The sequence below is a fragment of the Camelina sativa genome, chromosome 11 (genome assembly GCF_000633955.1).
Source record: "Camelina sativa cultivar DH55 chromosome 11, Cs, whole genome shotgun sequence".
NCBI classification, from domain to species: domain Eukaryota; kingdom Viridiplantae; phylum Streptophyta; class Magnoliopsida; order Brassicales; family Brassicaceae; genus Camelina; species Camelina sativa.
In genome coordinates this window covers 25,773,711-25,788,183 of record NC_025695.1, presented here as the reverse complement: position 1 = coordinate 25,788,183, position 14,473 = coordinate 25,773,711, and the positions used below count along the sequence as shown (strand labels likewise).

Here is a 14,473-nt window from a genome sequence, read left to right as displayed (position 1 = left end):
TAGAGGAGTGTGAAATCAAATCATATATAAAGGAGTGAAAAACACATCCTATTTTCGATGTGGGACTTTTTCCCACATCCCAACTTGCTCACTTCACACTCTTATTTCTCATACAAATCAAATTCGTTTTAAATGTATGAGTATACCATCTTGTAGTACTCGTTACCAGCTTTCCATTGCACTATCGACCCGAAAATTCCGTTTAGCCATTTGGCCGGAATTTTGCCAGAAAGTCGCCGAAAAGTCGTCGAAAAATCGCGGGGAAGTCGTAGGAAATTCATTGTCCAAAACTTGCAATTTTTCTGAAACTTATTTTTGAAAAATTCAGTTCCAACAATTTCCCACATAAATAAAAATAAGTCGAAACATATGACACAAAACTAACCCTATAGACTGACACTACTAGCTAGACTAGACATAATTTCGAGAGTATGTACAAAAACTAATTGTATCTGAGTTGGTGGCGTTTTTCAACCTTGAATCGAATCATTGTTATACTAATAACTTGTTGAGTTTACTCGGCCAGATGGTGAACATGATGTCTTGAACCATCCAGAGTTTTTTTTTGTAAACTTAGACAGCAGGTATAACAAGTTTCATTTTCTCGTAGAACGAGGTTCTCTATTGTGTTCATTGTGGCCTTGAACATGCATGATTAATCATGAGTGAACTTGGAGAGTATAACCTCACATATTCTCCTAAAAACGACCTCATTTTGCACTTGCAAGGTGATTTTAATAGCTGATTGTATTTAAAAAAATATCCTGTAAGTATTTCAAATATTTTACAAAGCTAGATTTCAAATATATATAAAAAAAAAGTTATTATTTTTAAACTTTCAAATACACTATTTTTTTTATGTTAATTTAACATGATCCCAATACAAATGCACCCTTTCTAATATTTATCGCAAACTTCTATCCCTTCTTTGCTTCTCATATGAGATGACATTATATTGTCGTGCTGTCTTGATCAAAGTGACGTCATAGACGAGAGATTTTAGTTCAGTGGTGTTTCCTTACTAAAAGGTGTTGTTTATCAATTGATGCGTGTTAGACAAGATATACATATATCTTTCTAGATATGTATAAATCTATTTAGTGTATATCTCTTTGTGATTGGATAAACTCTATTATGTTGTATATATATGTGAATCATCAATACAATGATCTCTACGGAGTTTACCTTTCTACATGGTATCCAACGCATTCAATTAGCCTCCAAGCTAACAGCGATCAATCCTCTCCGCTATCTTCCTTGTTTTCTTCTGTTTCTTCTCCTCCTTCTTTTTCTCTACCTCCTGTTGTCGCCATGGCAACCCCACCCTCTTCCAATGAAAAACCTTTCTCCATCTCTCAGATCAAAGCATACATCCTTCACGCGTATCTGACCTTCATGCGTCCGGACATTGCGTTTGCCGTACAATAGGTCTGCTTGTTTATGCATGATCCTAGGGAGTCTCATCTCAAGGCGTTTAAACGCATTCTACGCTATATCAAAGGGACTATTTGTCACGACATTCATATTTACCGGTCCTCCGTCACTGGTCTTGTTGCTTATTCCGATGCTGATTGGGCTGGTTGTCCGTCTACTCGCTGCTCGACCTCCGGTTATTGTGTCTTTCTTGGTAACAATCTGATTTCTTGGTCTTCTAAGCGCCAGCACACGGTCTCTCGTTCAAATTCTGAAGCCAAGTATCGTGGCGTTGCCAATGTTGTTTCTGAGGCTACTTGGTTACACACCCTTCTCTTGGAAATGCATATTCCGTTGGATCGCGCTACTATTGTCTATTGTGATAATGTGTTTGCCATCTACTTGTCTTCAAATCCGGTCCAACATCAATGGACCAAACATGTCAAGATTGATATTCATTTTGTTAGGGAGAAGGTTTCACTTGGCCATGTGGGTGTTCTACACGTCCCGTCGGCTCAGCAGTTTGCGGATGTCTTCACCAAAGGGCTGTCGTCACCTCTGTTCCTCACTTTTCGGGGCAGCCTCAGCGTTCGTCAACCTCCCGCTTAGTCTGTTGGGGAGTGTTAGACAAGATATACCTATATCTTTCTAGATATGTATAAATCTATTTAGTGTATATCTCTTCGTGATTAGATAAACTCTACTACTGTATGTTGTATATATATGTGAATCATCAATACATTGATCTCTACGGAGTTTACCTTTTTACAATGCGCTCAGTTTTATCTTCTTCATGGAGCTTTCACATTCTGTTACTGTATTAGAGCATCTTGCTCCTCTTCGCACACTTTTCTCATGGGCCGTTGATACGTGTGATATAGATAAGTAAGTGCACAAAAAAAGAATAAGCATCGAATCAATCTACAAACAACATATTGTATACAATTGGTATATAATCGACACTATTATGTTACCGACACTATTATGTTACCGACACTAATATGTTTTCTTGGTTTCTTCCACCTACCTACTCGATCAACTCTCTCCATAAACATGGATTTTAACAATTAGCCGCAAAAGTTCATCTAGTATGTCAAAAAAAGCTGTAGATTATCCTATATCTCCACGAAAGACTTTTTAACTCGAAAATTAAACTTCATATTTACTTTTTCAAGAGAAATGCAATCATGACATATTCAATAGGGAAAACAACACAAAATTATATTAGATTTAAATACTACTGGACCATCTGTGGTTATTTCTACACCACGATGTAGACCAATAATTTGGAAACATGACTTATACATGTGGTTATTCCTCCACCATGAGCCTCTCTGCCTTGAGCAAGAACCTATCATTTACATGGCTAGTAATTAAACATCATTTTTTTACCACAAATATAATGCAAAAACATCCAAACTGCATTTGATGACTCGTAGTTAAAACTGCGACTCAAACGCATAAGTACGTGGGGGGATCAAGAACCTATTGTTTCCATAGGAATCAAATATAAATTTGCCATGGCATTGATGGATTTTGCCATTCTGTCTATATTGTTATGAATTTGCCATTTTTTAGGTTACAAAAATACGATTAAACATGCGTTTAACGTGTTATGATTAGGTTTAGTTGGTTCCATTATATTTATCCTTAAAATTTAATATTTTTTTTATAAATACGTATTTTATCCAGTGTTCAAGAAAGCGATCTAGGTGGTCGTTTAGGCGCTAGGCGCTCAGCAGACGCCTAAATGACTGCCTAAACCGCTTAAAATTACATAAATTTTATTTTAATATTTATTTTTGATTTTTAACTACATATAATAAAAATTATTAAGTTTTCTATATGTATTCGTAATTATAAACATTTATATGTTGTTAATATAACTTAAATAAATATATTTTTTTACTTTTGTTTATAATTTATAATTTTTTTATTTTTCTAACATATATTTGTACATATTTTATATATATAATGTTTTATGTCGTAAACGCCTAAACTGCCTAAAAACTGTCTAGACCCCGACTAAGCGTTCTAGGCGCTAGACGGTATCTGGGTGGTGACTACGACATTAAGTATTAAAAAATGGTAAAGCCAAACTTTTATTTAGGAAAATGGCATATTCGTAAATGTTATCAGGGAAATGACGTTGTCCGTAAGAATACCTTTCTTTAGCCTATGGTCCTCACCCAAATGTACGGTTCTGCCTGCGGCAACATTTATGTATAAATTGACTAACCATTAAAAGATTTTGACATGCAATTAGTTATATTTTCGTAGTTTTTTATTTACAGTATTTAGATGAAGATATTTTACTTTTGCATGATTTTTTTTCTCAACAAATTTTTACTTTTGTATGTTTTAGAGTGAGGAATTTGTTCAAATTTCCATTTTCTCACTTTTGCTTTTTATAATGAAAAAAACATAGATATTTTACATACATTTTAATTTGATTATAAAATTATTTGATATACAGTTAATTAAGATTTTTTAAATTAGTTACTTTAAATGAATACAGTTTAATCTTTAAATGATTATATTTGAGAAACCAAGTTTGTCTTTTTTTTTAATTGAGAATACCTTGTTCTAGACTTCTAGTAATGATAGAAACAGGCTATAAATTAAGTGAGTATAATGCATATATGCAACGACCATAGAAGTCTAGAACAAGGTATTCTCAATTAAAAAAAAAAAGCCAACTGAAGAACAAGTGATGCATATCAGAAAACTACATGCCGCCATGTTTGCCAGTCCCGGAATGGGCCACGTCATGCCGGTGATGGAGCTAGCTAAGCGTCTCTCCGCGAACCACGGGTTTAAAGTCACCGTATTCGTCCTCGAAACTGACGCAGCCTCCGTTCAGTCAAAGTTCCTAAACTCAACCGGTGTGGACCTCGTCGATCTTCCTTCGCCGGACATTTCTGGTTTAGTGTACCCGGAAGACCGTTTGGTGACCAAGATCGGAGTCATTATGCGTGAAGCCGTTCCAGCCCTCCGATCCAAGATCTCTGCCATGCATCAAAAGCCAACGGCTCTGATCGTCGACTTGTTCGGCACAGATGCATTATGTCTCGCAGCGGAACTAAACATGTTGGCTTATGTGTTTTTCGCTTCCAACGCGCGTTTCCTCGGAGTTTCCATGTATTATTCAACTTTGGACAAAGATATCAAAGAAGACCACGCAGTGCAAAGAAACCCGCTCGCTGTACCGGGGTGTGAACCGGTTAGATTCGAAGATACTATGGATTCATATTTGAATCTTGACAAACCGGTGTCCCGGGATTTGGTTCGTCACTATCTGGCTTACCCAAAGGCTGATGGAATTTTGGTGAATACATGGGAAGAGATGGAGCCGAAATCATTGAAATATCTTCAAGACCCAAAACTTTTGGGTCGGGTCGCTCGTGTACCAGTTTATCCGGTAGGTCCGTTATACAGACTGATAAAATCATCTAAGAACGAACATCCGGTTTTTGATTGGTTAAACGAACAACCAGATGAGTCGGTTCTTTATATCTCCTTCGGGAGTGGTGGTTCTCTTACAACTAATCAGTTAACCGAATTGGCGTGGGGGCTCGATCAGAGCCAGCAAAGGTTCGTATGGGTGGTTCGACCACCGGTTGACGACTCCTCTTACAGTGAGTATATCTCGGGTAGTGGCGGTGGTACCAAAGACCACACGCCAGAGTATCTACCGGAAGGGNTGAAGATACTATGGATTCATATTTGGTTCTTGACGAACCGGTGTCCCGGGATTTGGTTCGTCACTTTCTGGCTTACCCAAAGGCTGATGGAATTTTGGTGAATACATGGGAAGAGATGGAGCCCAAATCATTGAAATCTCTTCAAGACCCAAAACTTTTGGGTCGGGTCGCTCGTGTACCAGTTTATCCGGTCGGTCCGTTATGCAGACCGATAAAATCATCTAAAAACGCACATCCGGTTTTTGATTGGTTAAACGAACAACCAGATGAGTCGGTTCTTTATATCTCCTTCGGGAGTGGTGGTTCTCTTACAACTAATCAGTTAACCGAATTGGCGTGGGGGCTCGATCAGAGCCAGCAAAGGTTCGTATGGGTGGTTCGACCACCGGTTGACGACTCCTCTTACAGTGAGTATATCTCCGGTAGTGGCGGTGGTACCAAAGACCACACGCCAGAGTATCTACCGGAAGGGTTCGTGACTTGTACTTGCGATAGAGGTTTCTTGATCCCATCATGGGCACCGCAAGTTGAAGTCCTGGCCCATCGGGCCGTTGGTGGGTTTTTAACCCATTGTGGTTGGAGCTCGACGTTGGAAAGCGTCCTTGGCGGCGTTCCGATGATAGCATGGCCGCTTTTCGCCGAGCAGAATATGAATGCGGCGTTGCTCAGAGATGAACTGGGAATCGCCGTCAGAGTGGACTATTCAAAGGAGGCGATTTCTAGGTCGAAGATTGAGGCGTTGGTGAGGAAGGTCATGGCTGAGGAGGAAGGTAAGGAGATGAGAGAGAAAGTGAAGAAGTTGAAAGAGACGGCGGAGATGTCGCTGAACATTGACGCTGGTGGTTTGGCGCACGAGTCACTTTGCAGAATCACGGAGGAGTGTCAACGGTTTTTGGAACGTGTCGGGGGCTTGGGAACTGGTGCTTAGATCATGTGCATTGTTAGTTTCTCACTAAATTTCTTATTAACGAAAGAAATAATAAAATATAAAATAATAATTTTTATTGTAAAAGTTTGTTAAAACAAGAGAGTAAGTTTCTCCAAGATTCTCATTTAAAAATTGTTCTTACCTTTTAGGAGAAATTCTTATACTAAAAAATATTATATTATATATATATATATATATTTTAAGTAATAAATTTTGTTGAGAAACTTCTAATGTATATACCCTTAGAAACGGTACATGTTGTTTCTTAAACTATTGTTTTCTTTCATTATAACAATATAGTCAGTGTTTTGTAAAGTAAGGATATTATGAGAACGTGCATAGCTAGAAATTATAAGGCCATCTCCCATCAGTAGAAACATACTAGGTTGCTCAAACATAATATTTTTTTATTTTTAATATTTATTTAAATTTAAAATTTAAAATAAAAATTTAAACCAATGATTGCTTAACACATGTTAGATGGTTGTTAGCAACATTGCTCATTTAAAAAATCGTGTTTAGTCTTATTTCTTCTTTTCGAGTTATCCTACTATATTAATTGGGAAATACAAATATAAAACTAACTTTAAAATATGTAAAAAATTACATTCAATTGCAATTAGAAAAACTTAATTAAAATTAAATAATTAATTAAATAAATATTTCTAATTAAAAAACGAAAATAGCGTAAACATCAAATAAAATAAATTGTAGAAAAGAAAAAAAAAATCTGTTTGTACTTAAAAAAAAACTAACAGATAAGATTTTTTTTTTACATGTTAGTTATATATTTTTACTTACTTCACAACTATAACAAAGATTTCACAAAGGTTTAAATAATTTTATTCATTACATGCAAATGTTCTTTTGATAGGTTTTCAATAAACATTTTTAAAATACAAAAATTATAATATAAGCAACAAATTTTTAATCACAAACCATTATAAATAACATATAACAAAATAAATTTTTATAAATTTTTATCAAAAAAATTCAGTCCGCGGTTTTTCGCGGGATAGTACCTAGTTGTTATTTTAATAAGAATGTCTAAAAGAATAGATGCTAATGTCTTTATGAAGACAAAAAAAAACTGAAACATCTTAAATCTTAATTTATGATTATTTTTAGGACACCCAAACTCTCATTAATCACTAATTGAAGTGGTCTCAAGGTACTCAAGAGTCTCTTAATATAGGAAAAACGGCTTTTTCATACCCCGAAAATTGCACTGTGTTGAATTCATACATTTAATTATTGATCGGGCCTAAACATACATTATGTTTTCAAATATTTGAATTTCGTACCCCAACTTCTAAATCAATACCCCAAATTTAAATGATGTGCCATAACATACAAAAACGTGTTTATGGCCTAACTCAGTTAAGTTTCCGTTTAATCATGCTGACGTGGATTCCACGTGTGCGCAGTGGTTCAGACGACGTCGTTTTGGAAAAATTGAGAATCTAAATTTTTGGCCAAAACGACGTTGTTTTTTATTTCTCTCTCAAATCTTTCTTCCTCTCTCCCGACACTCTCTCTCACGGTGGAAGAACCCTAGAATTTGGGCATTTTCAATTTCGGTTCAATCCCACTTAGATTGTCCTTTTCTGAAGCCAAAGGCAATGATTCCCGAGGATGAAGGTGGTTCGGAAGTCGCACTGGAGTTCCAAACCGGTAATTTTCGAAAGATCATTTACGAAATATCTCAAAGTTTATCGATTGATTAGCATTGGTTAGTTTGATGGATTTTTTTGGTGTAATTGCATCACAAATGTGATATAATAGTGGGTCTTTGTATAAGTCGTGTATAATTTGTGTGTGTGTGTGTTAGAGAAAATCTCGGTTTTGAACAATCTTTGGTTTTGTTGTTTGTAGACCTGAAGATCCAGTTTTCATAATCTACTATAATGGAAAGTTTGAAGTCGCCAATGGTACTGTGATTGCATATGTTGGAGGCGAGACCCATAGTCTTGAATGCAAGGCAGAGACAATATTTACAAACATGGTGGAGTCGCTTAGGTTGTTTATGGTTGGGCAAAGGATCTGATTTAAACTCCCATACGAGATGTTCTCAGAGTTGAAGTTGTTGTATGATGGATCCGATAATTTCCAGAGAATGTGTTCAGCTGCGATGTGGACAAGATCAATAGAACTCTATGTGGAGAAGGATGAGATTTCTGATGATGGAGATGGTGAAGAAGAACAGAATGATGATGGAGCTGGTGAAGAACGAGGCAATAGTAAAGCTGGTCAAGAAGGATTCAATGATGATGGAGATGGTGAGAGAGGCAACGATAGAGCTTGGTCTGTTAGAGATGGTGAAGATGAGGATTGTATCGGTAGAGGAGATGATGATGAGGAAGATGAGGCTTGTGATTCTGAGGCCACTCCTCAGAATTCAGATGATGAGGATGGTGGATCCGAAAAAAACCTTAGGTACAAAAAAGGCAGTGGAGAGATAAGATTGGGGCAGGTATTTGACAGCATACCTTTGTTCAAGGAAGATGTTGTTGAGTATGTGCTTAAGGAAGTAACTAATGTGAAGTATTCAAGATGGGGATCTGAGAAATCAGAAGTGATATGCTCTATAGGTGGTGGTTGCAAATTCAGAATCTATTGTTCTTTTCAAAAAGAAAAGAACACATTCCAAGTCATGTCATGCAATGACTTGCATTCATGTATCCCAAACAAGTATAGCAAGGTAGTGAAGGATGGGGTCATTGCAAAGTTAGTATTGGATGACATTAGGAATGATCCTACTTTCAAGCCGAAGGCAATACAAGCAGTAATGGAGGACCATTACAACTTGGTGGTCACTCCAGATCAATGTAGAAAAGCCAAGACAAAAGCATTGGCAATCATTCAAGCTGAACATGATGAACAATTTGCTAGACTAAAGGACTACTGTCTAGAGCTACTTGAGTAAGTTTTTCTTTTTAGATTTGCATAACTTTTTACATTCCGATTCTCATCTCTAACCTTGCTTATTTGTTTGTCAGTTCTAACCCAGGGTCGACTGTTGAAGTGGGAACAATGAGAGCTGATGAAGGTATTGAGAAGTTGGACAGGTTCTATGTCTGTTTGACAGCACTCCGGAAGACATTTGTTGCTTATTGTCGACTCATATTTGGGATTGATGGTTGTTTTTTGAAGAACAATGTCAAAGGCACTACAAGAAATATCAACATTCATAGCATGAGAAGATAGCTCATTTTACAGAACTGCTATGAAAGATCTATGTTTATTTTAATTTCTATACCATAGCACTAAATGAATGCTAAGATAAAAATTTACTAAAAGGAAAGTTAAAATCGTTTATTCCGCCAATACTTAGTGAAATTTTAAGTCCCACATCCGATTGACAACAACACAACAAAACTTTCACTTTTCCATACAGAGAAAGAACAAAAAAAAAATCCTCTGAAATCAAACCTAGGTCCTCGGTCTCATTAGAACACAAATCAATTTTTCCTATCGATCCATCTTCATCACCATGTGGATAAGAAGCGTCTCCTCTCATCTCAAAATCCTAGCCGCCGGTGTCGTCGCTGCTTCTCCTCGTCTCCTCTCATCTCAAAACACTTTTTTCCCCCTTTTCTTTTCTTCTAGGTTTTGATAACAGAGAGAGAGAGAGAGTCACTATAAAGGTAAAGTATATCATCATCCTTACTCCCTCACTTCCATTGTTTCTTCATTTCATTATCTTTCTTTATTTCTTCGCTTGACTAGAGAAATGTGTTTCAATTCCTCTTATTGGTACAAAAAATCTAAAGTTTTCTCGTTTTATTAAGAAAATATTGAACCTTTTGTTTTTAGGTAAGCTAATCACTCTACCAAGTTATCAAATTTGTTTAGTTATTTACACTTTCTCGGCTCTGTGATCTATATTTAATTACACTATCAAATTTCTTTATAAACAATTGGCAGGATAGAGGTTTATTTCTCTTCTTCGTTCTGATCCACAATTGTCCTTCTTCTCTCAGATTTTTGTTTCCTGGGTTTTGTCTGGGAGGAATCAATCAGCGAACCTACGGTACTCTCTCTGTCTCTCTCTCTCTCTCTCTGGCTCTTTTGTGTGTTGTTGCTGCTGGGTGTAAACTTTTTCTCAAAATCGAAGCTTTATCGGGAATTGATTGACAACTAAACCCTAACAATTGGTTTAGTACTTTTGTTTAGAATAGAGGAAATGAAGAAAGAGTTTGTACTTTTGATGCAATAGTCTTTCTTTAATTCTTGTATGTTCTTTCTAGTAAGTCGTTCAATGATGATCTAAAGCCGTTCTTTAGCCATTTTCATTAATGTTATTTGTAATCAATGATTTCCATTTTTAGCTTCCTCTGTAATCCTGATTTGACTATAGTCTATAAAATGGTTCTGAGATCGATCTTCACCAAGGAACCTCTCAATTGATGGATCTTCTTCAAGGTTAGAAATTATTTGATTCTCGATTATGAATTTGTCTGCTTCTTCAGTCGGAAAGATTGTAGGATTTTATTGACTCTTAGCTTTGTTGTTTTTTTTCCCAAATTTAGGAGCTTTGGTGTGTACTGTCATCTTTCCTAAATTTTGTGTGTACTTGTATACATATGCTATACATATTTTCTCAACCTTTTTTCTTATAGAGTTATACTCATATTTCTTGTGTTTTTCAAAAGGAGGAGAAGGAGATTGAAATGGAAGATGCAGATAAAGAAGAAGAGTGTGTGAGCGATATTGACCTCTGTGATGGGAAGAATCCTTTAGCCGTGGTTGAATATGTCAATGATATGCATACTTTCTACAGGAAATCTGAGGTAACTTGGTCTTGTTCAACACACATTTTTGCTTTTCTGTTCTTTATCATTAATGGGCTTCTAGTTTCAAGGACTTGGTACTTATATATGTTTGATTCATTCTTATGATTCTACAGAAACTTAGTTGTGTGCCTCAGCTTCTCTTTTCTAAAACTGCGGAACTTTGTTTCGTTTCTTCTTGTGTTCTCCAAGTTTTATAGATAGAGAATCTCCTCTTTTCTTTTAATCACAAGACATGTTAGTATTTTGAATGGTTAGTTAGTACATTAGTGTGATTGTTCTTGTTTTGTCTAAACGTTTAACTACGTTACAGGTTTTTGCATTGAGAGATGGATGATAGTGAAGGTAAGCATCAAACTTGTTTAATTGGTTTGGTTTATGATACATCAATTGGTGAATTGTTAGTTGTTTGATTTCCTGTTGGTTCATGATGTTCAGTTTCATGTTCAAGGCTTGTCTCTATTTGTCTGATGCTTGGCAGTGAATTGCTCTACTAAATGTTCCTGCACTGGTGTTTTGTTTGATACAGGACGAGCCCATCTGAGTTTATTGGTCCGTTTGATCAGTATATGGAGTACTCCATCTGCATGAGATTTGAAGGCGAAGAGGCTCCTAAGCAGAGGTAACAGAAGAAATTATTTCAGTAAAACCCTCATGCAGAGATTGTGGAATGGCCAGAAGCTGGTGACAAGCCCATACATATATCGGCTTTGGTAGTCTCGTGAGTCTTTTTTTTACTGAATTATATCTATCATATTACCTTTCCATTAGTGGATGTTTGCATGTTTGGTATATGTTACTGTAATATGTACTTGATGTGGTTTCATATAGTGAAAGAACCTAAGTACTTATTTTACTAGTGGATAGTGTCCCTCATGACTAGCTATTCCCGAGATACAAGGTTGTGGTAATGTCTAATATTCTGGAAATTCTCTTAGTTTTTTAGCCTTGAGTTAAGGACTTAAGTTAATATGAAAGAGCTTTGTTTTTCCTTGAACACAGGTACAATCGTTAGTTAAGGCGATGAAGGACGACGATGGTGTGGCTAGAGCCGCGAAGATCTGGTTGTTGGTGTTACGAGTTCAACGGAAGATCTAGTTGGTGGCACTTAGGATGTTTGTTTAATTTTGTTTCAATACTTGGCTGCAATTAAGATATTAGTATAAAACTTGGTATGATCTTATGTATGACATTGTTTTGGTTAAAATATTTATATTATATATAGATGATGTATGAAATATGAAATCTATATAGAAATAAATTTTGTAATATAAACTAAATCGTTTTAATAGAGCTATGGTAGAAGCTCCTAAGATAGCATGAAAAATGACTTATTACATTATTTTAAAAAATTAAAAAAGTGTGATAACAAAGCATTTCGTTACTGCTATGGTTGAAGACTTTAACATAGCATACATATCTGGTGTTATCGTATGTGTGGTACCTACGATAACAGTGGCCTAACATAGTGTTTGTGAAAAAGGTATGAATGACGTATTATAACTTTTCTCTACTGCTATCAATGTAGATATTTGTTGTAGTGAGGTCAACTCTTGGCAGCTATAGGACGAGCTGCCAACAACCAGTTCTTCCCTGTTGCATGGGCTATTGTGCCAGTAGAGAATACAGATAGTTGGATATGGTTTATTCAGCTTCTTAAAACAGACTTGCAACTTGGAGATGGTGAAGGATTTAGTCTCATCTCAGACAAGCATAAGGTAAGTTGGCTTCCTCTTAACCTCAAATTTAGTCTACATTATACTTAAAATATGAGTTTGAGACACTTACTCTTTTTATAATAGGGTATGCTTATTGCTGTGGAACAAGAGTTGCCCAAAGTCGAACATCGTATGTGTGCACGCCACATATATGGGAACCTTAGGAGAGCATATCCAGGCAAAGAGCTGCCTAAACACCTTTTTTGGGCTGTTGCTAAAAGTTTCAATGCCGTAGACTACTACAAAGCCACTGAAGATCTAAAGAAGTTTGATCAAGGTGTTTATGAAGCTTTGATGTCGAAGAATCCAGAGAACGGTAGCCGTGCTTTCTTCAGTTGCACTTCAGTGTGTGAAGATGTCTCGAATAACTTCTCAGGGTCTTACAACATTACTATCAACAAAGCAAGAGAGATGCCATTGGTAGCAATGTTGAAGACCATAAGGCGACAATGCTTGATCCGAAATGAAATGAGAAGAAAGAAGGCTGCAAAGCACAAGGGGAAGTACACTCCGAAAGTGGCCAAGACCATTAAGGAAGAACAGAGATACTTGAAGTATTGTCAGGTAATCCCCTGCGGCAATGATCATTATGAGGTGGCAGAACATGTTCATCATGGTTTCAGGGTTGATATGAATGCAAAAACATGTGCATGTAGAAGGTGGAGTATGACAGGAATTCCTTGTCGTCATGTCTTGCATGTAATTGGGATGAAGAATAATCTGAAGCCTGAGGATTTTGTTAACTTTGACTGGTATTTGACATCAAGATGGGTGGCTCAATACAATGAGACAATGAGGGGAGTTAATGGTATGTACTTCTGGAGAAAATCCGGTGAAACAGAGCTTCAACCACCACCTAGAGAGCCAACTAAAGGGCGGAAAAAGATACAAAACGAATCAAGGGCAAAAATGAATCTCCAAAGAAAAGGAAAAAGCAAGCAAAGGATGTAGAAGATGAGGCTCCACCAAAGAAGATCAAAATTACCATAGCAGGAATTACTTTGCATTGTGCTAACTGTAGAATGGTAGGACATAACACAAAAAGGTGTCTTAATGTTGGGGTCCAACGCAAGAAGCCAAGGAAAACAAAAGGTGAAGGTCCAAATCAAGCAAGTCAAGCAAGTTAACCAAGCCAATCAAGCCAACCATCACATATTTCACTTGCTGATTATGTGTTTTATAGCTTATGATGATTCATATTTTAGGATCATGTTGTTTGGATTGAATGTTTAGGATGATGGTTTTTTGGGATATGGTTTAAGATGTAGGATGCTTGTTTTTTGTCTACTTATTGAATAGGATTTTTTAAAACGTTGTCATCTAAATGGAATCATCTAAAACAACACTCTTTATAGCATTTTAGTTCCATTACCATTACATAAACATGTTTTGCTTATTGCTTAAAAGATTAAAGCATATACAACAAACATGACTACAATACACACAATCAAATTTTTGAAGCAACGTAGTGCTTGAATCTCTTTCTCACAACAATCGATCATGGCTTTGAGTACTCTAATCTCCTTCTCATATCCTTGTGCAACAGCTTTTATGCCTTCTATTTCACTTCCATAGCTATTCATTGCTAGACTCTTCATCCCAGCTTCCACATCATGTAAACCTTTCTCTAAGCTTCCCACATCTACTTGTATCTTCTCAACAACACTCTCAACCTCTTCCATCTCTTCCACCATAGACAAATCAGTCCATTTGAACAAATGACCACTATTCTCCTTTGAGCCATAAGGACAACAATGAAATATCCTCCCTGGATTCTTCAATGTTTCAGAAGTCTTGATTACAGATCCTGCACCACATCTACATTTTCTAGCTATCCCTCTTTCTTGTCCACGACGTGTGAAGCTCGCTTTCAACCCTTCGCCAAATTACCAAATCAAAATTCGCTTATATATTATC

The 14,473-nt window shown here is 36.5% G+C and overlaps 3 protein-coding genes across 18 annotated transcripts; all 3 read left to right on the top strand.

Annotated features, from left to right (window-relative positions):
• LOC109127346 (uncharacterized mitochondrial protein AtMg00810-like) lies at window positions 1,441–2,022 on the top strand. Its single transcript, XM_019231950.1, has one exon. It carries the CDS (start codon window positions 1,441–1,443, stop codon window positions 2,020–2,022), a length of 582 nt encoding a protein of 193 aa, XP_019087495.1.
• Window positions 3,909–6,173, top strand: LOC104728333 (UDP-glycosyltransferase 72E3-like). Its single transcript, XM_010447325.2, has 2 exons — window positions 3,909–4,726; window positions 5,200–6,173. The coding sequence occupies exons 1-2, from the start codon at window positions 4,127–4,129 to the stop codon at window positions 6,043–6,045; spliced, it is 1,446 nt and encodes a 481-aa protein (XP_010445627.2). The 5' UTR covers window positions 3,909–4,126; the 3' UTR covers window positions 6,046–6,173.
• On the top strand, window positions 9,401–13,818 carry LOC104724246. 16 transcript variants are annotated; one of them, XR_002033889.1, is made up of 6 exons: window positions 9,409–9,692; window positions 10,029–10,838; window positions 11,152–11,183; window positions 11,368–11,559; window positions 11,670–11,739; window positions 11,841–12,076. XR_002033889.1 is itself a non-coding variant. In XM_019231547.1 (5 exons), exon 5 carries the CDS (start codon window positions 12,644–12,646, stop codon window positions 13,505–13,507), a length of 864 nt encoding a protein of 287 aa, XP_019087092.1. In that variant the 5' UTR covers window positions 9,401–9,692; window positions 10,029–10,838; window positions 11,368–11,559; window positions 12,367–12,556; window positions 12,641–12,643; the 3' UTR covers window positions 13,508–13,818. The 16 variants fall into 16 exon arrangements, 1 of the variants encoding a protein (XP_019087092.1); XR_757595.2 differs by having other exon boundaries at window positions 9,416–9,692; window positions 10,029–10,078; window positions 10,406–10,470; window positions 10,701–10,838; window positions 11,368–12,076; XM_019231547.1 differs by lacking the exons at window positions 11,152–11,183; window positions 11,670–11,739; window positions 11,841–12,076 and adding exons at window positions 12,367–12,556; window positions 12,641–13,818 and having other exon boundaries at window positions 9,401–9,692.

Excerpts from the sequence above, each read along its gene's own strand:
- LOC109127346 (XM_019231950.1), top strand. The coding sequence starts at position 1,441 with ATGCATGATCCTAGGGAGTCTCATCTCAAGGCGTTTAAACGCATTCTA.
- LOC104728333 (XM_010447325.2), top strand. The coding sequence starts at position 4,127 with ATGCATATCAGAAAACTACATGCCGCCATGTTTGCCAGTCCCGGAATG. Across the intron at positions 4,727-5,199 it reads ACTATCTGGCTTACCCAAAG|GCTGATGGAATTTTGGTGAA; the intron begins GCTGATGGAATT and ends GCTTACCCAAAG.
- LOC104724246 (XM_019231547.1), top strand. The coding sequence starts at position 12,644 with ATGCTTATTGCTGTGGAACAAGAGTTGCCCAAAGTCGAACATCGTATG.